The sequence below is a fragment of the Vicia villosa genome, linkage group LG6 (assembly GCF_029867415.1).
Source record: "Vicia villosa cultivar HV-30 ecotype Madison, WI linkage group LG6, Vvil1.0, whole genome shotgun sequence".
NCBI classification, from domain to species: domain Eukaryota; kingdom Viridiplantae; phylum Streptophyta; class Magnoliopsida; order Fabales; family Fabaceae; genus Vicia; species Vicia villosa.
In genome coordinates, this window is record NC_081185.1 from 134,618,201 (window position 1) to 134,644,843 (window position 26,643).

The 26,643-nt window shown below is 31.6% G+C and overlaps 3 protein-coding genes across 3 annotated transcripts; 1 reads left to right on the top strand and 2 right to left on the bottom strand.

Annotated features, from left to right (window-relative positions):
- Positions 1–624: 624 nt before the first annotated feature.
- Positions 625–1,736, top strand: LOC131612456 (thioredoxin H-type 2-like). Its single transcript, XM_058884251.1, has 3 exons — positions 625–748; positions 936–1,058; positions 1,461–1,736. The coding sequence occupies exons 1-3, from the start codon at positions 662–664 to the stop codon at positions 1,587–1,589; spliced, it is 339 nt and encodes a 112-aa protein (XP_058740234.1). The 5' UTR covers positions 625–661; the 3' UTR covers positions 1,590–1,736.
- Positions 1,737–15,181: 13,445 nt separating this feature from the next.
- On the bottom strand, positions 15,182–15,850 carry LOC131614738 (ethylene-response factor C3-like). Its single transcript, XM_058886295.1, has one exon. It carries the CDS (start codon positions 15,848–15,850, stop codon positions 15,182–15,184), a length of 669 nt encoding a protein of 222 aa, XP_058742278.1.
- Positions 15,851–25,406: 9,556 nt separating this feature from the next.
- LOC131614739 (small ribosomal subunit protein RACK1-like) lies at positions 25,407–26,459 on the bottom strand. The gene has a single exon (XM_058886297.1). The coding sequence runs from the start codon at positions 26,457–26,459 to the stop codon at positions 25,407–25,409; it is 1,053 nt and encodes a 350-aa protein (XP_058742280.1).
- Between the last annotated feature and the right edge of the window lie 184 nt (positions 26,460–26,643).

The window sequence follows — 26,643 nt, forward strand, 5'->3', positions numbered from 1 at the left end:
ATGTTGTTTGTTTTGTTTTTGGATTGTGAATGCAATGTTACTTATGATAGAAAGTCTCTTCTCACTCAGCAATGGCCAAAGAAAAATCCTAATTTCTGGTTCCATTCAGTATCCTAGAAGCACCCCTGAGGTATTGTGTTTTTTCATTCTTTCTCAGGTATGCAGTTATTTTATTTTTTTATTTTTTTAGGATTTGCCACCTAAGGCAGAACCACCGAATATTATTTGTATTAACATATAATATTAAAAGAGAAAATGGGTGATGCACTGACAGTGTAAAATATTTTTACACTGTCAACCAATCACCACCCATGTATCCAATTAAACCATTTTTTTATTTAAAAAAAATTTAATGACATGACACATTTATGATTTCCTATTGGATGACAGTGTAAAATTATTTTACACTGTCAGTGCACTACCTTTTAACTCATATTAAAATATAATAAACATTGCAGTCGTGAATTTATGTTCACACTTAGACGTGCCGGTGATGATGAATGCAGTGATAGTCAATGGTAATGTGACAACGCATGTGACTTATTTTCATCAATTTTTAATTTGAAATCTTACAGTATATAACAGGTATAGAGCATGTATTTTTAAGATCATAGTGAAAAAAACATTTGAAGTCAAAGGCATAATTTCAACAAAGAAAAAAATGGCAGAAGAGGGAGAAGTGATCAGTATTCACAGCGTGGAGGATTGGAAGAAACATATTGAAAAAGGAAATACCTCCACCAAACTGGTTAGTTTTGTTATTACCCTCACACTTTCTCTTTTATTTTTGTAGCAACAACATTTCTGAAAAAAATTATGTTTTTGTTTGTGCAGGTGTTAGATTATAATTAAGTTTAATTTATTTATTTTTGAAAATTATTATTGTTTAGGATATCCATGCTCCCTAATTTAAATGGAAATCATCACATTTACAGATTGTTGTTGATTTTACTGCTACTTGGTGTGGCCCATGTCGTTTAATGAGCCCAATTTTTGAAGAGTATGCTAAAGAGTTTCTAAATGTCACCTTCCTTAAGGTTGATGTGGACGAATTGAAGGTAACCAATGTCTACTTAAAAATAATATTATTTTTAGGTTTAATTGCAGTTTTGATCCCCTTGTAATCATTTTTTTGAGTTTTGATCTATTTTAAAATCAGGAATTTTAGTCATTTTATTTAGTTATTTGAGGATTTTGGTCCCCTTGCAATTCGGAAGACAATTTTAATTAAAATGAAACTCACACATCATCAATGTGAGTGTCACATCATTTAAAATTGTCTTCGGATTTGCAGGGGACCAAAATCCTCAAAAAACGAAAATACAAAGACCGAAATTTCGGATTTTAAAATAGGGGATCAAAATCCAAAAAAAATAATAATAGGATCAAAATTACAATTAAGCCTTGTTTTTAACTAAAAATTCTGCTGCAACTAATAATTACATTGATTTTTTTTTCAGGCTGTTAGTGACGAGTGTGAAATTAAAGCTATGCCAACATTCCTGTTCTTGAAACAAGGAGAGCCAGTGGACAAATTTGTGGGTGCTAACAAGAGTGAACTGCATTTGAAAATAGCCAAGCATGCTTGAAGGGTCATGTATCATATGAACAAAACTTTATTTGAATTAATTCAGTTTGCATTTTGCTATTTTAATGTCAGTTTGTCCGTTTTCAATATGGTCCGGAATTTCTAAATGTAGATCATGGTTTGATATTTGAATAAAATCTCTGTGTTGTGTGCTAGAACTTGAATCACTTTAGTTCGAATATAACAGATGTTTGCGGTACAATTTAAATCGGTTTTAAAGTAAATAATCCATCATATATATATATATATATATATATATATATATATATATATATATATATATATATATATATATATATATATATATATATATATATATATATATATAGAGGAGGGATCAAATTACACCCGAAGAGTTACACCACGAGTTACACTCGTTCAATAACTACATCTCAAATTAATATTTTTTAAATTCAACCGTTGGATTGAAACATAATATCATATAGATCATACCTATAAAGTTTGAGCTTAATCTATAATGATTTACTATATCATCAAGATATCCAAAGATTAACGTTAAAATGAGCTTTCATATAACGTTAATTTTGATGTAATTCAATTACATAGTAAATCATTATAGATTAAGCTCAAATTTTATAGGTATGATCTATATGATATTATGTTTCAATCCAACGGTTGAATTTAAAAAATATTAATTCGAGATGTAGTTATTGAACGAGTGTAACTCGTGGTGTAACTCTTCGGGTGTAATTTGATCCCTCCTCATATATATATATATATATATATATATATATATATATATATATATATATATATATATATATATATATATATATATATATATATATATATATATATATATATATATATATATATATATATATATATATATATATTTATATGAGGAGAGATCAAATTACACCAATATGTTACACTTATAGTTACATTCATTAATAACCTTTGATTTTAATTTAATCCAATGGCTAGAAATATTTAATTAGTGACTCATGATTCTTACTTAAAATAGTTTTATTCTATTTTTGGTAATTAATAATTTTGATTTTAATAAATTATAATTCATTCTTTTTCTCATAAAATAAATAAAATCTCTCCTACTTTTGTAACAATTAAATCACACTTCAATTTTATAAAAAAAGTCAAGATTAAAAAAAAACCTTTTCTTATTTTAAAATATATCAATTATATATAGAATTTTAAGCAAATAAAATATAAATTTATTTACATAAAAAATAGAAAATTTTGTTTAAAGTTAAAAAAATTTATATGAAAATAAGTTTGATATTAATAAATGTTAAAAATCATAAATTTTTAAGAAATATTAATAAGAATAAGTGAATAGAATATAGTTTTATATTATTATAAAAATTGTGATTTGTTTAAAATTGTTTGTAAACATTATTAGATGAAAAATAATACTTGTTACTAAGAAATCTTAAAGATTCACGTATTTTTAAAACTTATTAATAAAAATCATGTGATTTTTACTAACATTTCTAAAAATATGTTATTTTTATCGTTTCTTAATAAAACTATAATTTTTTTAATTAAGAAAACTTGTATTCTTAATTTTAAAAAAAAATTGCACTACTTTTTGAAAATAAAATTTTATTTGATCCACAGATAAATTATTATGTTCTAATTATTAGTTATTAGTTTTTTTGTATTTTTTATACATATTTTAAGAATTATTTTGTATTGTATTTAAAAAGAAAACAGTTTTATTAGTTACATTAAGCAAATATAATATTATTTTTTCTTTAAAATAAATCAGAATTTTTATACCAATTTTTTCTTAGTAACAAACATTATTTTAATCAAATAATTCTTACTAACAATTTTAAAAAAATCACAATTTTTATAATAATATAAAACTATATTCTATTCACTTATTATTATTATTATTATTATTATTATTATTATTATTATTATTATTATTAATATTTCTTAAATATTTGTGATTTTTAATATTTATTAATATCAAAATTGAAGTGTGATCTAATTGTTACAAAAGTAGGAGAGATTTTATTTATTTTATGAGAAAAAGAATAAATTATAATTTATTAAAGTCAAAATTATTAATTACCAAAAATAGAATAAAACTATTTTAAGTAAGAATCATGAGTCACTAATTAAATATTTTTAGCCATTGGATTAAATTAAAATCAAAGGTTATTAATGAGTGTAACTATAAGTGTAACATATTGGTGTAATTTGATCTTTTATATATATATATATATATATATATATATATATATATATATATATATATATATATATATATATATATATATATATTCCAAAATAAAAAAATATATTATTATTATTTTTGTTAAAAATCAATTGTTGAAATTTGTGTCTTGTAAAGATGATTAATGAAAATTTACTATTTGAAATTATGTTAGGATGCAAATTCAAGAACCCTAACAAAGCTAGTAAAAGCTCTAAAACTATAAGACAAATAAAACTAAGCTAGAAAAATAATGATAAAAGATAACTTTTTGATTTATCTTTTTTCTTTCAAATGTCTTTATAAGACTACAATATATACTATTCTAAGTGGATATTAAACCTAAAAGTCCAACAACTATTAAAGGCCCAAATACAACTAAAATCCAATAACAATAATAATAAATAATAACTATTATACCCTTCTATTAAATTCATTCGAAGATTTTAAGAATCAACTATGAGTAGTTTCCAATCACTCATTTTCTTAAGCCTACTGAGAATAAAATCTGAGTCATGCACAAAATATACACAATGACATTGTTGTACAGAAAAGGCTATATTAACAGAGTTGGAACTTTGTAGGCTTGAATGTTTAAGTATAGCTATAAGAATAGAATTATAGTGACCTTTTGCATAAGCCATCTAGAATTTTTGCCCATTGATCCATGCTTGGCACAAGAATAGAATTATAGTGACCTTTTGCATAAGCCATCTAGAATTTTTGCCCATTGATTGGCACTTAGGCTCTTTTTGAAAAAACTAGCCGGTAGCTGATGACTTGTAGTTGATAGTTGATAGTTGATAGTTGATAGCTGGTAGCTGATAGCTGATAAGTTAATTTAAGTGTTTGATAAATTAGTTGGTATACTAGCAGATAAATACAAAATGATATAAAAGAACATTCTTAATTAAGAAATTGATAGTTTCATTATATTATTGTATTATATAATTAAATTAATTTTTATAAAATAAAAAACATATATTAGCAAACACATGAAAAAAAAAATTAATATATATTAAAATTAAAAATAACATCAAAATATATCGAATAATTATATATAAATTTTTAAATGAACGTATATAATAAAATTTATATATAAATTTAATGATATATAAAATAACATCATTACGATTTTGAATTCAATTATATTAATCTAAAATACTAATAAAAATAATTTTATTGTCTATTTTACGGTAAAACTCTAATATTATTACAAATCTTCGTCGTCGTAATAATCTCTTAATGTTTCACAAATTTAAAAATTAGAAACACTGTCTCTAAATTCATTACAAGACATGAATTTTAATGTCGTTAAAAAATATTAAATATTGCATTTTTTTTGTTAATCAACACGAATATAATTATACAACGCAAAAAATATTTTATATATATATAAGGGTAAAATTATATTTTCGTTAAAATAATTAGGGTATAAATGAAATAAAAAGTCACAAGCTAAAATCTCAAAAGCTACTTTAAATAGCTTTTGAGAAAAAAAGCTAAAAGCTAGTAAAAAAGCTACGACTTTGTTTGGTAAAACTAGCTGGTGGCTGATGACTGATAGCTGGTAGCTGATGACTAATAGCTTATAGCTGATGACTGGTAGCTGATAAGCTAATTTGAGTGTTTGGTAAATTAGCTGTTACACTAGCTGATAAAAATACAAAATGACACAAAAGGACATTCTTATTAAAAAAGTTGTGATTTATTTATCTTATCATATTATATTATAAAATTAATTTTTATTTGTTAAAAATAAATATATTAATACAAATTTACAAAACAATTTTAATATATGTGAAAAATTTAAGAAACATCAAAATATTTTAAATTTGTATATAAATTATATAAATAAATTTAACGAAATATATGAAATTTGAATGCAGTTAAATTAATCAAAATTAATGATAAAAATAAGTTTATTATTTAATATCATACCATAAAAATACAACAAAATTTTTAATTTTCTTCGTCTCAGTTAATCTCATTGATTCTTCGATTACGTTTCACTAACTCGAGATATATCAATACTATTTTAAAATTTATTGTATAATTTAGATGTTATATATCGTAGGGTAAAAGTTAATACTACACATTGAAGAGTGAAAATTGATTTTCTTAAAATAATAAGGATACAAATGGAAGAAAATGTCACAAGCTAAAAGCTACAAACTCAAAAGCTACTTCAAATAGCTTTAAAAAAAAAGACAAAAGCTAGTAAAAAAGCTAAAAGCTAAAAGCTAAAAACAGTTACCAAACAGAACTTTTTTATTTATATGAGCTGAAAAGTTAAAAGCTAAAAGCTTTTTTTATGACCTTACCAAACATACTCTATAAGCTAAAAGCTAAATGACAGTTACCAAACAGAGCTTTTTTTGTTAATATGAGCTGAAAAGCTAAATGACAGTTACCAAACAGAGCTTTTTTTGTTAATATGAACTGAAAAGCTAAAAGCTAAAAGCTCTTTTTCTGGTGTTAGCAAACATTCCAATTCCAAAACTAATCTGCCTTGTTTTCCTCGAATGAAAGTCTTGAGGCTTGAAGTTTATGGTAAGTTTCTACTTGAAGATCACCAATATTATGCAATAAAATTACGGAAAATTACACTCACTACATTTACGTATTGTTAAAATAACATCGACATTCTCTTTTAGTTTTTAAATATGCACGAAGTTCCTTTAAATTTATATATACTAACTAATGACAAACAAAAAATTATATATAAATATTTTATATATTTATGGTTTTTGACTGTCACTAAGAACTAGAAGAGATGTCAGTGTCATTTTAATAGACCTCGGAAGAGGTTAATACATATTATAAAGTTACAGATGATGTCAATGTCATTTTAACAAATTTCACGAGAGATGAGTGGAGTTTCCCATAAATTTATTGATTAAAGACGACCAAGTATTTTTCAAATTTTTTATTTATGTTTGTATGATAATTTCATCTAATCACCGCAATGGCATCCCTATTAACATGATAAACTAACAAAAATAGTTACATGCAATCTCTTGCCACAAAACATTGTTCTTTAATCACATGTATCTAATGTTTTAGGCGAATTTATAATTGAAGAAGATTTTATTGAACGTTAATTTCTATGTCACAAATCAAATAATATCCTATGACTAGAACTATTAGATGTCGAATAACAAAGTTAGACAGAGTTGTGCAAGTTATGATTAATAATCATTTATAAATTGGAACCACTTGAATCATTCATCAATATATCAAACACTAAGAACAAGTTTTATTGGATTATAATAGATAGTACTTGCATGAATTAGTACAAAACAAATTATAATATAGATCAAAGAATTCAAGAAAAATTCATAAGACCCCATCAAATGAAATTTATCGACCCATAGTATAATTATTCATAACCTTCGTCCTTGAGGAAAAATATTTTAATTACAACTTCAATGGTGAAAGAGCATCAATCTCCGTCCTTTGAAACACTACAAAATTTTCCTTTTAATGAAATTCAGAACCTAAAATCGTTGGTTTGTTGCTCTTTAAATATGCTGTGATTGTGGGTTTTAGGTTAAAGAAAATAGTGGGAAAATACAAAATTTATATTATAATGCATGTTGCAGCGCTTACAAGTTTATTTGCTTTTTTTTCAACCTTATGGTCCAAATTAGACTTTGGTATCTTCCTAAAAGTTGTAACTTTTCATGTTAGATTAGATTTCATGTACACTTCACTATATTCGAAGTTACATAAATCCAAATATCATTAATTACTGCATAATGGTTAAAATAAGGAACTACGCCACAAACCTTCAATATTAATTCCACTTGTCAGTGTGTGATTGAACTAGGATCTCGTTGCAATTCAAACATGATTTTTCTTTTTCATGAGTGATTCAGACGCCGCATCACAATCCTTCTTGATACTAGGGAAGTTTTAGCATGAAAACATTCTCTTTTCTTCAAGCTTTTGTTTGTTATTTTTCTCTACTTATCGTTAAAACTAGTAATAAAACGCAGCATATTCACGCAACTTCAGACAAATTCATCACAATACCAGTAGAGAAGTAAGATTCTTGAAACTTGTTTCGAACTTGAGTTTTCATGTATTAGAGTTGAATTGAGCAATAACATGAATTTTTAGATGAAAGATTACCTTTACATATGAAGGAGTGAATTATGCAGAAAAGCAAGTGGAAACTATAATTAGTCAAAATATAATTAGTCAAAATACACCTTGCAAGTCTAGTAGTCAATTCTAACTGCAAGTTTCTTTGGTTATCATTAGAATCATATCTTAGACATTTTCATTAACAGGATTGTCAAAATATTCTAGGGCCCTAGCTGCAGATTTGGCTGAGTTTGGTTCTTGCATTTGGTATTGCCAAAATCCTATTTGAAGAACAAATTCACCTTGGACACTACATAGCATTTCTAACATTACTGAGGCAGACAAGTCTAGTTTCAAAACTTGATTCTAACTTCCTAAATAATCAAAGTATTTTCAATTCCATCCTAACATTACTGAGCCAGACTTGATATTTTCAATTGAATGCTTAGTAATTCTAACTTCCTAAGCTACATACAAGTGTGAGGGATACCAAAAACATGACATGTACTTGGTGAATCAAATAGGGTTGGAGGTGGCCTTCGGAGGAGACGGGGAACCAGAGGCGGAAACGGCGAACCAGAGGCGGAGGGAGAACGGTTTAGAAATCGAGAGTAGAATGAGGATGGAGAACGTGGTGGAGTGACGGTCGTAGCTGCAACTAAAGATGAAGGTTGTGGCGGAGGGACGGTCGGAGTAACTAAAGATGAAGGTGGTTAGGGTTTCAGACGCGAGGAGAAGAAGAGAGAATGAGAAATTAATTGGGGCAAAACGTGTTTTTGTGTTAATTAGTTTAATTAATTTAATTTTAAAATTGCTACGAGAGCGCTTTTGAAAAGCACTTTCGTAGAACCCCCTATACCAGCGCTTTTTAGGAAAAAAGCGCTTTCGTAGCCTACCCCTATAGCAGCGCTTTTGAAAGCGCTTTCGTAGCCCACCCTATACCAGCGCTTCTATAAAGCGCTTTTGTAGCCCAGCCTATACTAGCGCTTTTGAAAAGCGCTTTCGTAGGACCCCCATATACCAGCGCTTTTTCCCCTTGTTTTATAGTTTTGTCTTTAGCGAAACTTATAGCAGCGCTTTTTTCTCAAAGCGCTGTCGTAGCTGCGCTGCTAAATGTGAGATTTGGTGTAGTGGAGGTGGTTGACTGCGTGGTTGAAATAGTGGTTGGGACTGGGTTTGATATGGGTAGTGTTCTTGGTATTGGTCTTGTTGTTGCTAAAGTGGTTGGGACTCAGTTTGGAATGGGTTGTACTCTTGGTAGTTGTGTTGTTGGGAGTTGTATTGATATTTGGTTTGTTCTAGGTACTATTGTTGTTGTTGTTGATATTGTTGTTGTTTTGGGTATTGTTGTTGTTGTTGTGGGATGATGTAGTTTTGTTGGCGGAGGTCTATTAAGTAGTAAGTGTCGGCCACATATTGGCCTAGTAGTAAAGACTTAAGATATGACTTAAAAGTCTTGGGTTTGATTCCTTATAAGAAATAATTTTAATTTTTTTTTATATTATTAAATCAGAATCGTTTAAAAATAAATTATAATTAAAAACTAATATAGTATTTAAAAAATGAAAAATAAAAATCAATATGACAGTTCAACCATGGCTTAAAGATATGAAAAAATCAGTTTAAAAAATATATTAACAGAATGACTAATATGGTCGGATAAATTTTGTAAGTAATTAAACTAAGTCTTTTTGTGTGAAATTAATTTGAGTTGTGTAATTTTTGTGAAAAACCAAAATAGTATTCAGTTTTTATTTTATAAATAATTTAATTATTTTGAATGACGATTATCCAAACTGAATGAAAAACATTCGTGCGCAGTGTCAACAACATACGCTAACCAACATGACTCATTCCCATTTACGTTCTTTTTTGGGTCAACATTACCGTTGTTAATACCACTGTTTTAGTACTATTATTAATTAAGATGACATGAACTAATGATATTGACCATGATCCACTATGGGCCATCCATTTTTTACTTTCCTAATAATTAACAAGTAGTGCAGTTTTATATATAAAAATTGCATAAGAATTCAGATATGATGCAACAACATTCATGAATCTAAATACCATATATAATTAAATTAAATAGTATATGATAGTAAATGAGAATGAACACACGTGAGGTTTTCTTTCCGTTAATTTGAATGACCAAAACAGATACATGAATGATTTTTTTCTTTGAAATTCATGGTTGAAGACAGACTCGTTTTATTTCCATAGATTGATGCATTGCATGGAGCAGTCTTTTAACGACAGGCTGGCTTCTTATCCAAATACTCATGGTATGATATTTTAATAATGAATAACAATCAAATAGATATGTATAGTTACATTACTTAATAATTTGTCATAAATTATATTTACAAGACACTTGATAGGTTTAAAAACATATTCCTACGTTATGTTAGAAAAAGATACATTGATGTTGCATTTGAGACGTTCAACCAAAGGTTTATTTCACTTACTGTCTTGTCGTTTGAACTGGTGTTGTATTGCAAATTTGAAGTAGTTGAGCATCTTTTCACCCTGAAAATAGTTGCACAACTCGATTACAAGTACTGTTCGGAGTATTTTCAATAAGATTCCAAATATGGTTATTCCCACAAAATAATTGAGAAAACTGCATTTGATCTTGATTAGAGACCTGCAAGAAAGAAAAAAACAACAGAAGCAAAAGCTCTTCCATGATTGATCAACTACTGCAATATATAGACCAAAATCCCACTTTTTCCCAACACTCAATATTCTCCGGGCATTGAAAAAACACGTGGTTGTTATTCTCATCTCCTTCCCTACAGACAACACAACTAGAAGGACATTTAACACCTTTGTCTAATTGTCTTATTCTTGTAGGAACACAATTCCTACATAGACGCGACAAAAAGTTCTTAACCCGTGGGGGTCTTTATATTCCAAATCAAGTCTCATTTCTCATTAATCCTGAGGTGAGAGGTGTCAATGGCTTCGTTAATACATTAGCAATAAGCACTGCGTACGGAGAACCTACCATTCTTTTTAAAAACTTCCATAGTAACTTATCCACCTAAACCGCCTCAAATAAAGGAGTATTAAGGATCTTTTGTGCAACACCATCCCCATAATAGAGAAGAAATCAAGTCCGAGTTCCATTGTTTACCATTAGAACTCAACAAATCCAAAACTTTTAGATTAGCCACAACCGAGTTATTTGGTCAAGGATTATCCAACGAAGTGCTGTCATGTAGCCATTTTTAACCCCAAACCAAAAATTTCTCTCTTGAACTGATGCTCCATTTATAACTTCCTTGCACCATAAATTTAAAACTCCATATGCTCTGCCACACATAACTGGGATTGTGCCCAATATCAGAATTCATAAAATCACATTTAGGAAAATACATAGCCTTATAGAGGTGAGTGACTAGGTTATGTGGATTAGTCACGAGACTCCAAGCTTGTTTACTAAACATAATATAATTGAAAGCGCTTATTTTTTTAATCCAATACCACCTACATTTTTAGGCATAGACAAATGATCCCAAGATAGCCAATGAACTCTTTTAGCTCAATCTCTTTTATAACTCCGCCAGAACGAACTTGTCATTTTTTTAATTTCATCACTTAAGGAGGAATGTAGCAAAAATATACTCATGATATAAGTTGGAATAGATTGAAGAACATATTTAATAAGAGTTTCTCTCCCTGCTTGAGATAGACTTTGGTTGCTCCAAGAATTGATTTTTTTTCCTCAAATTCTTCCAATGGTCCATTCAGAAATGCTGACTTTACATCTAATTGATGTATCTTCCATTCTTTGTATGTTGCAATCGACACAATAATCCTGATTGTCTCAAACCTTGTAACAGGTGCATAGACTTCATTGAATTCGATATCAGGCTTTTGTAGAAAACCTCTTACCACTTGTCTTGCCTTATACTTGGAAATTTTACTACTTGGCCTCAGTTTCAGCTTGAACACCCATTTCACATATATTGTCCTTTAGCTAGATCTTTCGACAAGTTCCCAAGTCTAATTTTCCTCAATTGCTCTGAGTTCTTCTTTCATGCCTGCCAACCAATTTGAATCAATCATGGCAAGATTTAAATTTAATTTGCTCTAATTCAACCATCATTATTGCTTTTTTTTATGAGATCACCATTTGCATCAATTGCTTGATCTGAAAATATCTCATATCCAACTAGCCTTGTTAACTCAGTTCTTGTTCTAGACAATCTTCTAACATTCTGCTCGAGTGGTTATGTCCTCATTTTGTTGGTATGCTTCAAGAAAAGTTGGGACTATCTCTTGCATATGTTGAACTGACTCTTGAGTCCAATTCCACCCTTTAATTTCATCCACCAGAACATTCCTACTAATCACCAGTTTATCATCATTTAGCAAATTTAACTTGTATACATTAGTCAATGATAACCTATGAGCACCATGGCTTGACTTTGATCATCTAGCTTCTTCGTCACCTGCTCAGGTACATGCCTGAAATACATTGATTCAAAAAATATAAGATGACTAACATTTGGATTCAGTCTTTTCCAAGCCCCATAAGATATCATGTTGACTATCTTCTTGGTTGGACATCTATTAAGTATGTACACTGTTGTCGAAACTACTTTTCTTTAAAATCTCTTTGGCATTTCTGTAGCTTTCAACATATTCTTAACCATGTTCAGTATACTTCTATTTTTTCTCTCAGTTATACCATTATGTTGAGGTGTATATGGTGCAATGACCTCATGCTCTATGCCTTCCTCGTTGCAATGTCTTGAAAATTCTATAAAGGTGTATTCACCTCCACCATCAGTTCTCAATTTCTTTATCTTGTATTCACTTTGGTTCACGACATGCAACTCCATATTTACAATAAGATGAATCTCCATATATTTATTGAATTCATCTATGAGAGTTAGGAAATACTCCCTCCGGCCTTATTTATAAGCAAAGATTCTTTTTTTAGGTTCATTGAATAATGGATGTATTTGGTCTTTTATGTAGACTAGATACATTCATTATGCAATGAATCTAAAAAGAGAATCTTTGCTTATAAATCAGGTCGGAGTAGTAATAATTACCTTCGTTCGACCTGACTTCAAAAGGTTCACACGTATTAATTAGTATAACCAAGCTCTAGCTTTTCCTTTGACATCATGGGTAAGTCATGCTTGAGTACTTTCCTAGTATGCGTTTCTTTGCAATTCTCATCACACTTTGACTTGGTTTCGTCACCTGAGGTAAGCCATACACCATCTTCTTCAGGTTAAGAATACATAGACTTCTAAAGTTTAGATGTCCATACATGTGGTGCCACAACCAGTCTTTGTCTCCATTGACAGTCGAATTTAGATATTGATAATCAACTGTGTTGATCTCTATTTTAAAGGTTTTATTGTCTGTCAACAGTGCTTTCATAATCATCCTTCCTTCACCATCATACACCTTCATTTGATTCTTTTCTAACTTTTATGTTGTACCCTTTTGCAAGTAATTGAGATATGCTTATCAAATTAATTGTCATCGAAGGTACGTACAACACATCAATGATACTGGATTTTTGACCATCCTTTCTAACCACATATATGTTTCCTTTTCCACCTGATATGAGATGACTGCCATCTTTAAACTTTATCACTTTCTTAACTAATTAATCTAATTTGGTGAACCAATTTTTATTATAGTTCATATGGTTATTACATCCTGAATCAAGGTACCACATATTGGTTTGTTCATTTCTCGACTAAATATTGGCCATGAGTAGCACATCATCAGATTCGCATTCTCCAGCATGTGAATATTGTACTTCGTCATTATCCTTTACTCTTGATTCCTTCTTTCTTTGACAATCTCGAGGAAAATGACCAAATTTGTGACAGTGGTAGCATTACACCTCCTTCCTGTCAACTTTTTTCCTTGTGTACTTGTTGATCATGTCTATGTTGGTGGATTCACTGTGATTCCTTGACTTTTTGCTTTATTTCTCATCATTATCAAGATTCTTTCTTTACTTCGCCTTTTCTTTTCCAGACTACTTGACGAATCTTGCTTGCAATGTTTGTTTAACCACTTTCTCCCTTTCTGAGTTCCTCTACTTCAGTCTCATCTCATGAGCATCTGATGACGTTTGAAGTTCTTATAACTTCATCTCAACTAGGTTCTTGGGCTCTTTGATAGACACTACAATATAATTAAAATTTCCAATCAGAGATCTCAATCGTTTTTCAATCTTCTAGAGATCATTGCTTGATTCACCACATGCCTTAATCTGGTTGGTGAGTAACACTAATCTTGAGAAATCATATTTTTTTCATCTGTGTTCTCTCAAACTTCTTTAGATCTTCTTGAACACAATTTGGATCCACAGACGGGGGGAATCAAGAAAAGAGTTTTTCCGTCTTGTTCCTTGTGCGCACGCAACCTTCTGAACATCATTTGCATTTTCTTCTAATGCATGTACTACATCACATACGATTTCATCCACATCTTGAGATATGAAGATGACCTTCATCTGCACAACCTATATTTCTTAGTTCTCACCTTTGAAAACCAGAAATTTGCAGGAAATTACGCGTTGATGTTGTGTTTCCGTTTGCCATTACAACCATTACAAATTCACCGAAATGCATCTAGGCTCATTGATACTAATTTGTTGAAACAATTGTGGTTATGAGAGAGAGAGAGAGAGAGAGAGAGAGAGAGAGAGAGAGAGAGAGAGAGAGAGAGAGAGAGAGAGAGAGAGAGAGAGAGAGAGAGAGAGAGAGAGAGAGAGAGAGAGAGAGAGAGAGAATTGTATTGAAAAAATAGGAAATTGTACCATAAGTTGCTTATTTGATTTACATCATAACATGCCTATTTATAAGCAACTAACACACTTGACTTATTACATGATATATTGGACTCTGTCGCTATTATATGTTGTATTCGAAATATTACTCAGCTAAGATCAACTATGTAATCTATATCTAATTCAAGTAGGTCGAACACAACATTGTCAAACACATTTAAACAATGAATTACTAACTTCTAACATTAACGAGTTTTAACATTCCTAAGAAGCATAAACAGAACTGTCGAGACTCGTTGAACCAAAATATATGTGACTATATATTAATCATTGTAAGTGAAAATAAAATGTATAATATATATTAATAATGTTCAACATTATGCACAAGAAATTTTCATGTTTATACAACTTAATGCAAATAAAATGAATGAATTGTTCAATGAAACAATTTAAAGAATAAAATCAAGCTAAGATACCGATTTCAAATGAATGAATAAAGCATTGGTTGGTTGCTTCAAATGGTGCTCATCAAAAGTTGCTCTAGATACTCAGACCCCATATCTTCCAACACCAAAACATTTTCAGCAACATTCATATTCAACCCTCCATTCTTTGAAACCTTCTTACCCTTTTTACTACAAGTCTTAGTAGATCTTGTTCTCAAAACATGCATCTTTTTTAGCTCCAACAAAGGCGAACAACCTCGGTTTAACAATGTCTTGAAATTCATGTTTTGAAGAGACTCCTTCACAACATGTTCTGAGAAGTTAAGGATTGCCCTATATCCTCTTGTTAAGAAAGCTGCTTGATCATAAGCCAAAGCAGCTGCTTCAGGTGTATCGAATGTTCCGATCCATACCCGAACACCGTTTCGTGTTGTGTCTCTTATCTCTGCTGCATATTTTCCCCATGGTCTTGTCCTCACTCCTCTATAAAGCCTCTTCTCTCGTTTACATGATGGTGGTTGTTTAGTTAGGGTTTTTGAGGGAAGTGATGGTTGTTGTTGAGTTAGGGTTTGTGGTGGTGGTGGTGGTGGTGAATTTTCTTCTCTAATATTGGATTTGAATTCTTGTAAATCCATATGATCACCACTAGAGGATGAAGAATTGGAATCAAAATTATCGAACATAAACAAATCTTCCCATGAAATATCAAATAAATTTGCGGAACCGTAAAAGTCCATAATATAAAACTTTGTTTGTGTTTTGTGTATGTTTTAAGTTTTTGCATGAAGATATGAATGATTTGCACTTGTATATATATAGAAGGGAAAAGCATAGGTAAGAGATGAATAACCAACTATGGTTTATTAAATAAAACCGTTCAATTTGGAATGGAATAAACTAGAGAAAAAGTTTGGTGGCTTTGAGTTTTTAACTACAAGTCGCACTATTTTATATATATTTTTTATTTTGACTCAATATTGTTTCTATCTTATGATTATGAATACAAACACATGTAAAGACTATACGAGGTTAGAATAAATGATTGGACCTGTTCCTTTTGGTAGGATAAAAAAAAGTATGCGCACGTGAGTCAAATCACGCATTTTCAAAAACTATAAGTAATCGTTCAATCATGAGCTTATATCGATTAGTAATTACTAATTACTTCTTCGGTATCAAATAAAAAAAATTCAATCGATTTTGTATATACTTTTAATGTAATAATAAATTATGTTTATTTTAGAAGTTCATTGTTATACACTGCCAATAAAAAAAATTATAGGATCAGTACATCAAATCATAGACGATACTTTAAAGGGAAAAGCTAACATGTGCCCCAAGGGCACAAGTTAATGAATTATTTATAGTAATATTTTTTTGAAACGCGTGCATTCAATGTATTGAAATTTTAAATACTGTTTAGGGTCGATACATGCCTGTGGACATTAAAGCCCAATCATGAGGAGGTTCAGTCCAAGAACATTTGTAACAAGACTTTGTTGAGTCAAAGCATTCACCATCCTCAGATAAAATCAAGCAGTCCCTTGCAAGCGTCAGATCACACATGAACGACTCTAACTGCCCATACTAAATAAACTCTAACACGCGTCATTTCATGTATTCTCTCATTCATTCACTTAAATTACTTTCTCACTTATTCAATGAATTGGATGTTGGAGTGATAACATTATTGATCCATCTCTGCTCCGTCCTACTAGAAGTCCACTCCATTGCACTAGAACCCAAGCTCATTTGATCTACCCATACTTCTGGTTCTAGAACAGAATAATGGCGTCGCTTGTGGAATTCAAATTTTGATTCTCACAAATTTCCACTATCAGCTTCTCTGATCCCAAAGTCACAAATCATCATCACGATCCTTTTCTAAAGAGGGCAATAGTGTTTGATCCCCCTTTTGAAGTCACCATAGATTTTTCGACTTCAAGATCACTCCTTTACCTTGACATTTCTCTGATCAATGGTGGATTGTTTAACAAAGAAGAGGAGAACAAAAACACCCACTATGTAGCTCTTCAAGATCACTGGTAGTAACTAAGAAGCGGGAAAATGACAAACTTATGTTAGGGTTTCGAGGCCGCAATAAAATGGATGTAGTTCTCAATGTAGAGCTTCCACTAGTCGTAACCGCTACCATAACAAATCATTTACTATCACAAATCCTTGTAGACGATAGAACTTCTAGTGACATTATGTACATTAAAATATTTGGGAGATTGGGATTACTCGAATGATACCTAACTCCATATGAAGGCGGGAATCTTTTAGCATTCAATGACTATTCTACTCACCCATCTGGGGTCGTAGAATTTCTATTTTCCATTAGAGATGGAAGAGCAAATAGGAACGTGGATAAATATTTCTTGGAAATCCCCTACAAAAGGGTGTACACCATTGTCTTAGGGAGCCCATTCTTCGTGGCGTTAGATGTAGTGGCTTTTATAGTCCATCTAAATATGACCTATCATGATGATTTAGGAAAATTGGTTGTCATTTCAATCGATCTACGCGGGGCTCCCATGATACATTAAACCATACTCAAAAACCCTTTGCGATTGTGCTCTCCCTTGAGAAGAAAAAAAAGTAGAGTTGAGGGACGATTGTCAGTGTCGTCGACCTCGACGTACGTAAAATTTAAATTGTACAAGATTATAAGCTCTCCTCTTCGCTGGGACTCAAAGCAAAAACCCTAAGGCTGATTTCAGACGACAACTTTGAAGTTATACAACTAAATGATAATGAGAAGAGATTGGTTCTGATAGGAGCCAATTTTATGTTCATGATCAACATAGGGCTCGTTGAATACCATAAAGCTAATGTTGAACTGTTAATGGTTTCTCTCGATGAGATTCCTGGTATATGCCCCAACGTGGCTTGCCACAACTTAAACATGTTAGGTGTGAATATCGTTATAGAAAACAGTTTAGAGGGGGTTGAATAGACTTAAACATAAAAGTCAACCGTTTCTTCAAATCAGAACAAGAAGAAGCTTTTCAAGTTTGCACGTGGAAGTTTGTATAGAAAAAATATGAAATTATATTCAATAGAAAATTATTAGGTAGAAACCCAAATAAGTTTACAAATATCGTAATGATTAGATGAGGAAATACAACGTATGCAATTGAATCAATTGAATAAGTCACGAGATGTGGTTACACCATTAATCAATAAGTCAAATTCTAAAAGCACGATGTTTCTCATAATTTAATCACTACTAAAGCCCTTAATGGTTTTCCAATTCCAACAAAACCTAAGCTTTTCAAATTAAATCGTTGTTGCCAAAATATAAACCTAAGCATGCATGTTCTACAAAATGCAAATTAAAGAGTAAGAGAGAGATGACACAGTGATTTAAAGTGCTTTGAATCTTTCATCCTCGCATGAGCCTACGTGCATTATTGAAAGTACCTGCATAATTCCATTAGTTTTGACAAATATACAAAGAGTTCATACAATCACTTATCGAAAATAATGTTGAAGACAATAAAACTTTGATTCTGGATATTGACTTGTATATATGGCCAACTGCCAAACCTTTCTACGCAATCTTCACTTGATTAACACTTCCAATCTTTCAATATAACCAATTCTCCTCCAAGACTTCGTGTGTAACAATGAACCCCTTGATCCTACCAATTCCTTGAGCGATGAAATTGTCCCAAGATGTAAAAAGAATTGCTCCTTATCCGTAGCCTTCCATACAGTCACTAATAAGGCAATTCTGAAGAGAAGGCCTTCTTCTTTTCACTGGAAGTTGTCACCCGCCGGTGACAACAATACCATTTTTGCAAGAACCTGAAAATATTTGAACAAATCTCTAAGAACTTCAAGACAACATCTCCATAATCAATTAACATCCATTTATGATTAAGATATAAAAATAAATGAGGTTGAAGATGAAAGATTTATGATGCAAGAGTTTCAAAGAGGTGGTTGATTTTCACATAAAATTCACAAACAGTTATAAAAACTTTCACAAATGACTATGAGTTCTTACATTAAAAGGTTAAGCTAATGGAAAGTCAACGAAGAATGTCATAATGGAGGAACATTTAGTGTTAAGGGACATTAATCATGTGTTTAAGGGCATTAATATCCCATTTTTAAGGGCATTAATGATCCAACATTGATAGAGCATCGGCTAGGGAGTCAACTGATAAGGCAGTTACAATTTAGAAGACTCACAACAGCAGATCCACAAGACTAGGATCGCTTGGAAACATTTCCAAAATATCGAAAAGAACAATTGACATGACTCTTTTGTCGACAGGAATATTAATCGACAAAGCCACAAGAGGTTAAAGACTTGGCAATTCTCCAAGTTCAAGTTTTCAAGCGAAGGTGATGTCGACAACACGTTGGTAGATATTATCACGAATTTGTGGGGAAGGTTGAAGCAGTTTAACTCATTGTGGGTTACAAACAGTGAATTGTGGGTGACACGTAGACACGTTAGTGGAATACTTAAGATTAGAAGTGGGGGTGAAACGTAGCACTTCCTTGTGTAACCTTGTTTTGCAGGTAATAGACTTTTAATCTAGAATGTATCTTTTGATGATGACAACTAAAAAGAAAAGAACAGCGATATCCATCATGATAAAGATGCAACCAATGATAAGTCAAACAATGCATTTAAGCGGTTAAAATATGCAAGTCATGAGTGGTTTGATAATCATAACTATCAGATAAAGACAAACAAACAGTATTATATCAAAAGTCTCAAGAGATCTCAAGCAACTGTCAGTGTAAAAAGATTACAACCGACAAAGGCTTAGAGAAAATATCTTAAAATAGTAAGTGGAACTATGTAAAATTAAAGGGACTTTTTCATAGAAGTACATGGCTATTATAAGCACAGACACATTAAACATTTTCCCAAATAATTTAGCAAAAGAAAATATTTTGAAAAAGACATAGAATTCGTATAGAACGTGATTGGAGCAGTCAAAAAGCCATAAACAATTTTTAACTATAGTTAATCGATTATACTAATCGGTTACATTCGCACGAAATTGAGGCATAAGACAATTGAATGCAACCATATTCTATACAACGATTCAATATCTTATTTTTCTATATTGTAAAGTTATATACGTTTGATTTTCAAAAATTAACCGATTAGAAAAAGTTCTAATCGATTAAATAATAGCTTTTGGCTTAAATTATATTTCCTTTTTAGGGAACCTCAAGCCTATAAATAGAAGCTTCATTCTCATTTCAAAACATCCAAAACACAAATTTGTTTATTAACACTCACACACTCTCTCTAAAGTTTTATTTTAACTTTTTCTCACTAGTTCTTATAGTAAAATGCTTTTGTGAGAAAAGTACCATTTGTGAGTGAGGACTGCATTAAAATTCTGAAACGGTAGAATTGTATAAGTTCACCAAGGTAACTATGTTAACAAACCTTGGCTGAATATTGTCCAAATAGAGATTATATATGTGGTTCTAAGCTAAACACGTTAAAAGTTTATTGGTGAGGATTGTGTGATCAGTTCGTATATATATATATATATATATATATATATATATATATATATATATATATATATATATATATATATATATATATATGTGTGTGTTTAGGATTATCTAGCTTTGATAATCTTCCATTGATTCGTGATTGGTTGAAATTAGTCTATATAAAAATCTTCATAGGTTTGAGATCATCCCGGTTAAAGTCTCAGAGGTTATTTGGTTATCCTATTAAACCAAAAGGGAGCTCAGATATATTTTGGAACTTGAAGACTAACCTCTTCTATCCCAAGTTAGGAAGGAAGCTAGGAAACTTCACTTTCAACAAGTTATTAGAGAAAAGATGCAAACGTCCACATCATTCGTCTTGTAATATTTTTGTTGTAGGACCACCATTTTCTTTTATAAGGGGGTTCGTGAGTCTTTCCTACTAAAAGCTCTCAAGTATTATTGAAAATTCTCAAGAACAAGTCTTGGGGATAGGGGTAGGTCCTTTTAGTTTTGACTGAACCTCTATAATTCCTGGTGTTCTTCTTCTTCCTTTTACTTTTTGATTTCTACAATTTAAATATTTATTTCTGCTGCTTAGACTTAGAAAATATTTTCAAACTCTAATTTAAATTCAAAACCATATTTTTCCAAATAACACAATTCAACCCCCCCCCCCCCCTCGCCCTATTGTGTATGAAGTCTCAAGTCCAACAAGTGGTATCAGAGTCTAACTCCTATTCAAGGACCAATCATCTCAGGAGGAAGATGACTTCCAACACAAGATCGTTTTAAACACATCACCACCTTTTGAAAAAGATAGTTTTGATATTTGGAAGATCATATTTAAAACTTTTCTTCAAATTATAAATCATGATTTATGGAAAATCATAATCAATGGTATGGTTTTCCCTACTCATCAAATAAATGATGGAGAAGTGGAAAAACTCTATTCTCTTTGGACCGAAGAAGAAAATACAAAAATTTCATAATAATGTCTTTAGATGATAACAACATTTTTTATGTTCATCATTGTAAAACCGCCAAGGAAATGTAGGATACTCTAGAAAAGATATATGAAGCTTCTCCAAGTATCAAGCTAGAGAATATGAACACACGAGGTGAAAATTTTAACTTTAAATGTTTTCCTAGCACTAGACAATATAGGAAACCTTATTAGAAATTATTTTGCCAACATATATTTAAGAATTAAGCATCGGATATTTTATCCAACTGTTAAATCTATAGATGAAAACCTTCATGAATTTCAGGAAAAATCAAAAAAGAAGGAAATCATAAAGAAGATGGGCGAGCTAATTCAACTACTCAAATATGAACAAAGCCAAACTGAAGAATCATCGTCCTTATCCTGTTCATATCATAAAACTCCAATTTAATCCTTTGAACGATCGTACTCTAACGTTGGATGATCAACATCAAACAAAGGATTCACTCGTTCAAAGAACAAAGAAGATGAAAATTTTCTTTATTAGTTGAACAATGAAGACGAAAGACATCAACATTAGGGAAAAACATGAAAGAATCATCTTTGAACGAAGAAGATAAAATATACTCAAAGGAACCCTACAAGGAAGATATATTCTGAATAGAAAAGAAAAAGCATCCAAAGTAAAAATGTACCTACTGTAAGAAATAAGGACATTTAAAATATATTTTTAAACTAAAAGGATCTAAAGATAAAAATCTTAGATCTTCTTTTACTAACGCACCTGGGCCCAAGAAGATGATGTGGGATACCAAAGATGAAACCTTAAGGCTTTGTTTACGATTTTGAGAGAAAATGGAGGGGATGACTTTGAAAATATGAAGAATTTGGTGAAAAGAATATAAAGATTTTGGTTGGGAGGGTTTTGGAGGGTTAGCTTTTATTCATAACACCAAACCCCCCTAATTTGAAGGAACTTGAAATTTGTATTGAAGGAGGATTTTGGAGGGCTTACATAAATTTTCCAAATATATTTTATGTTGTTATAGTATTCTAAAAATTAAAAATATAGTAAAGATAAACATTATTTTACCATTCTTTACAAAATCATTTTTTCAAAAAATGTCAAATATTTTCCTATATTTAAAAAAAAATCATTTTCGAAAGCCTTCCCCTCCGAACTCGCAAACAAAGCCTAAGTGTTTTGCAGGTAATGCTTTGCAGCTTAAAGTTCTAAGAAAAGATTATTTGAAGAAGTTGTAAAAATCATAAGTATACTCTAGGTATACATGTTTTAAGTCTTTGATCCTACAGATGAATGATGAAGACGAATGTCAACCGTTATGATCAAATCAATAAATTTTGAGTATTTCTCAAAGATTAATGATCTGAGATGATTAGTATAATGAATAAGCTTGTAATGGACTTATTCATTTTTGTGAATTTACCAACTCTCGCATCCAACGATGTGTGGAGAAGGACACGCCACTAAGGAGTTTTTCCTAGGGGATTCTTGTCAAGAAAATTCTTGACAAAATACGTAAAATTACTTTAAGGTTGAAATGATCAATTAAATATGATTAAATTCTTAAAATAATTAATTTAATTACCTCATGCTTTAAAAACCATTTTACAATTACTCGTTTTCAAATTGAATATTTATAATCTAAAAAAAGAGTTTGTTCATGGATTTTAAGCCTAGGGGTACTAAAAGCATCATAAGGAGGTGTTTAGGAAGCAACAAAGCTCAACAAACCGACCAAAACAGCTAGAAGGTCTGGACGAATAATTATAACCAATTAACATAAATTTCTAATTGATTATAATTGTTTGAAATGCAAAATTTCAAATCAAATCCAAGTCAACCTGGCGTACCTAGATGATCAAGTCTCAACATTAAGGAAAATCTCATGAAAATCTAAAAGATTGAGAAAACCAATCGGTTAAAACAAAATCCAACCAATTAGAAGACCCAAAATTAGGCGAATTTGGATAAGATTTTTGGACAACACAATCCTTATTCAACCCTTGCTCCGAGGACAACACAATCCTTATTCAAATCCTTCTTTGGGTTTTGCAGTGACTTGTTAGGGGAAATAGAGAGAGAGGAAAAGAGTTTTCGGTGGTGTTGGTGTGAACTGAGTGCGTGGGAAATGGAAAGGCAAATGTTTTCTTAAAGAATTTTGCGGGGTGAGAAATACCCAGCAAATATTAATATCGTTGAAACTTGCGGCGTGCTTTTCACCCCGCAACGTTTATGTCTGACATTTGTACTTAATACTCTGTACCATCTTTAATTTTCAGATCTATTTTCCCTCCAATTTTATTAGAAACGTTGCGAAGTGGTTCCCACCCCGCAAATAAAAGAGACGTTGCAAGTTGCTAGGTGCATGCCACCCTGCAACTTATGTTACTGACAAACCACCCCTTTTACACTGTGCCATCATTAATTGCCAGATATATTTTCATTAAAATTTAAAAAAAAAAACTTGCGGAGTGATTCACACCTCGCAAAGTACATAGGCATTGAGACTTGCGGGGTGGTGTGTACTTCGCAACTTGTGTGTCAGAAAAATCAACAAAAGGTCTCCTGCCACACTGACTTCTCAATAAATGTGATATTTAATTTTCCAATAACTATTTTAAAACATGGTTGCGGGGTGTTTGACACTATGTAAACCTTTTTTCCAAAATTTCAAACCACCCTTCCTCTATTGCGAGATGGAAAAATATTTATATATATTTTTTAAAAAAAATCGGTGTTGCGAGGTGGTTTGCACCCCGCAATTGCAATAGTTTGTGTGGTGTTTGTCACCTGGCAAAATCACCCGGCTAATTAACATTTTTCTTGTAGTGGTTTTCTTGCATCTCATGTTTTCTTGCATTCTCTTTTCTTTCTTAAACTTCACCATGATCTCTTTAAACCAAAAACCCATAAACACTTTCCTTCCGGCAGAACTTACCAAACAAAAGTAAGAGGGGAAAATGACAATCCTCTTAAAAAAATTCATTCAACCATGGTATATAGATCCAAGCCTTCTATCACAAATCTTACCATCAAATATGTCAGGATTCACTGAAAGAATTCTTCACAGAAATACCAGATATAACCTTTCCAAAATTAGTACGAGAGTTCTACCTAAACCTAAAACTCGTTACGACAATTGAAAAAAAAGGCATGTTAAAACAATTGTAATTCCGATTTTAGTTCCGGCTCTTGTATCATTTGTTAGAACTAGTTTCATAACAATCAATCAAATTTACATGCTCAATAAATATATCTTTTTTTTTTTGGAATAAAACCATTATATCTCTTTAAACCAAAACAATTATTACATCCGATCCCAAGGATCCAGGAATAGACCAAATAAAACTACTCTATACAATTTTGTGTAGCATTTACATGGCGATCGAGATTTCTATGCATAAGGCATCTAACAATAATACTTTGTTTAACCTTGTTCATCTCAATTACATGATTCCATCTCAATTTATGAAATATAGAGGAGTAGAAATGACAAGGCTTTCTCCAACAGAAATATTGATCCTTTGGTGGTGAACAAGGTTAAGCAAAGTATTATTGTTAGATGCCTTATGTATAGAAATCTCGATTGCCATGTAAATGCTACACAAAATTGTATAGAGTAGTTTTATTTAGTCTATTCCTGGATCTTTGGGATCGGATGTAATAATTGTTTTGGTTTCACCACCAATTACAATATTTTAATAAATAATTAAATGTGTTAAATGAGATGGAATCATGTAATTGATTGAAGGTATACTATCCAACTTTTTGTGATGTGTAGAGAAGTTGTCCCCTTCAAAAATAAAACAGGATAAAATCTGATAAAAAAAAAACATTACTAACAACTCTGAAAACCCCAGACTCTAACAACACCATCAGTATATCCACTAAACAGAGTGTTTCCATCTGCACTCCAGTTCAAACTAGTACAGTAGATGACCTTCTCGGTAGTTTTACCACCAGTGGTAGCATCAGCTTCAGTATTTAAGTCAATCTTCAAATCCTCATCAGCTTCAGTCTCTAACTCAATCTTCAAATCGTCATCAGCTTCAGTCTCTAACTCAATCTTCAAATCCTCAACAATGCTCTTGCTCTCCAAATCCCAGATCATAATGCTGGCCTCAGTTGCAGCGCAAATCCAGTACCTGTTAGGACTGAAGCACAAAGCATGAATAATAGAGCCAGCATCAAAAGAGTTAACTCTCTTTCCCTCAGCCAAATCCCACAAAAGAATAACACCATCTTCGCCGCCACTCGCACAAAGAGAACAATCAGGCGAAACAGCTACCGTGTTGACATATCCAGAATGTCCAGCAAGAGTGTATCTCACCCTGCACTTCAACAGATCCCACACCTTCACAGTTTTATCCCACGAAGCAGAAACAATAATCCGCTGCAGAGTGCTAGGGCTGAATCGAACACAGCTAACACAATCGAAATGAGCATGATCACCATAACCATGCTGGATAGTGACCTTGCACTCACCGACAGTGTTCCACAGCTTAATCGAGCGGTCACGAGAAGCAGACACGATCATACGGTCGTCAAACGAGAATGCCACAGACACAACATCTTCTTCGTGGCCAATAAATCGACACCGGGTAGTTCCGGCCTCGAGATCCCACAGACGGAGCTCACCGTCCGATGAACCGGAGAGAGCAAACTCTCCGTCGGATGAGAGGACAACATCCTGAACGAAGTCAGAGTGACCGGTGAGACGGCGGCAGGGGACACCGTACGTCTTGTCATCCTTGGTAAGGTCCCAGAGGATGATGGATTTGTCGCGGGATGCGGAGACAATCATATCGGAATTGTTGATCGGGGTGGCGATGGCCGTAACCTCGTCGGTGTGAGCACGCATGGTGCCGCGAAGAACGAGACCTTCAGCCATGGTTGCGGTTGTGAAGAAACTGCGAAGCTGCTAGGTTACATAAATATATATAATAATAAACAGAAATTAATTCCAAAGCCCATATTTCTTGGATTTATTTGTTTTTTTGGCCACGTAACAAACTAGTTATTATCAATTACTATAATTACTTCAAAACCGATTTTATCTTTAAATATTTTTTATT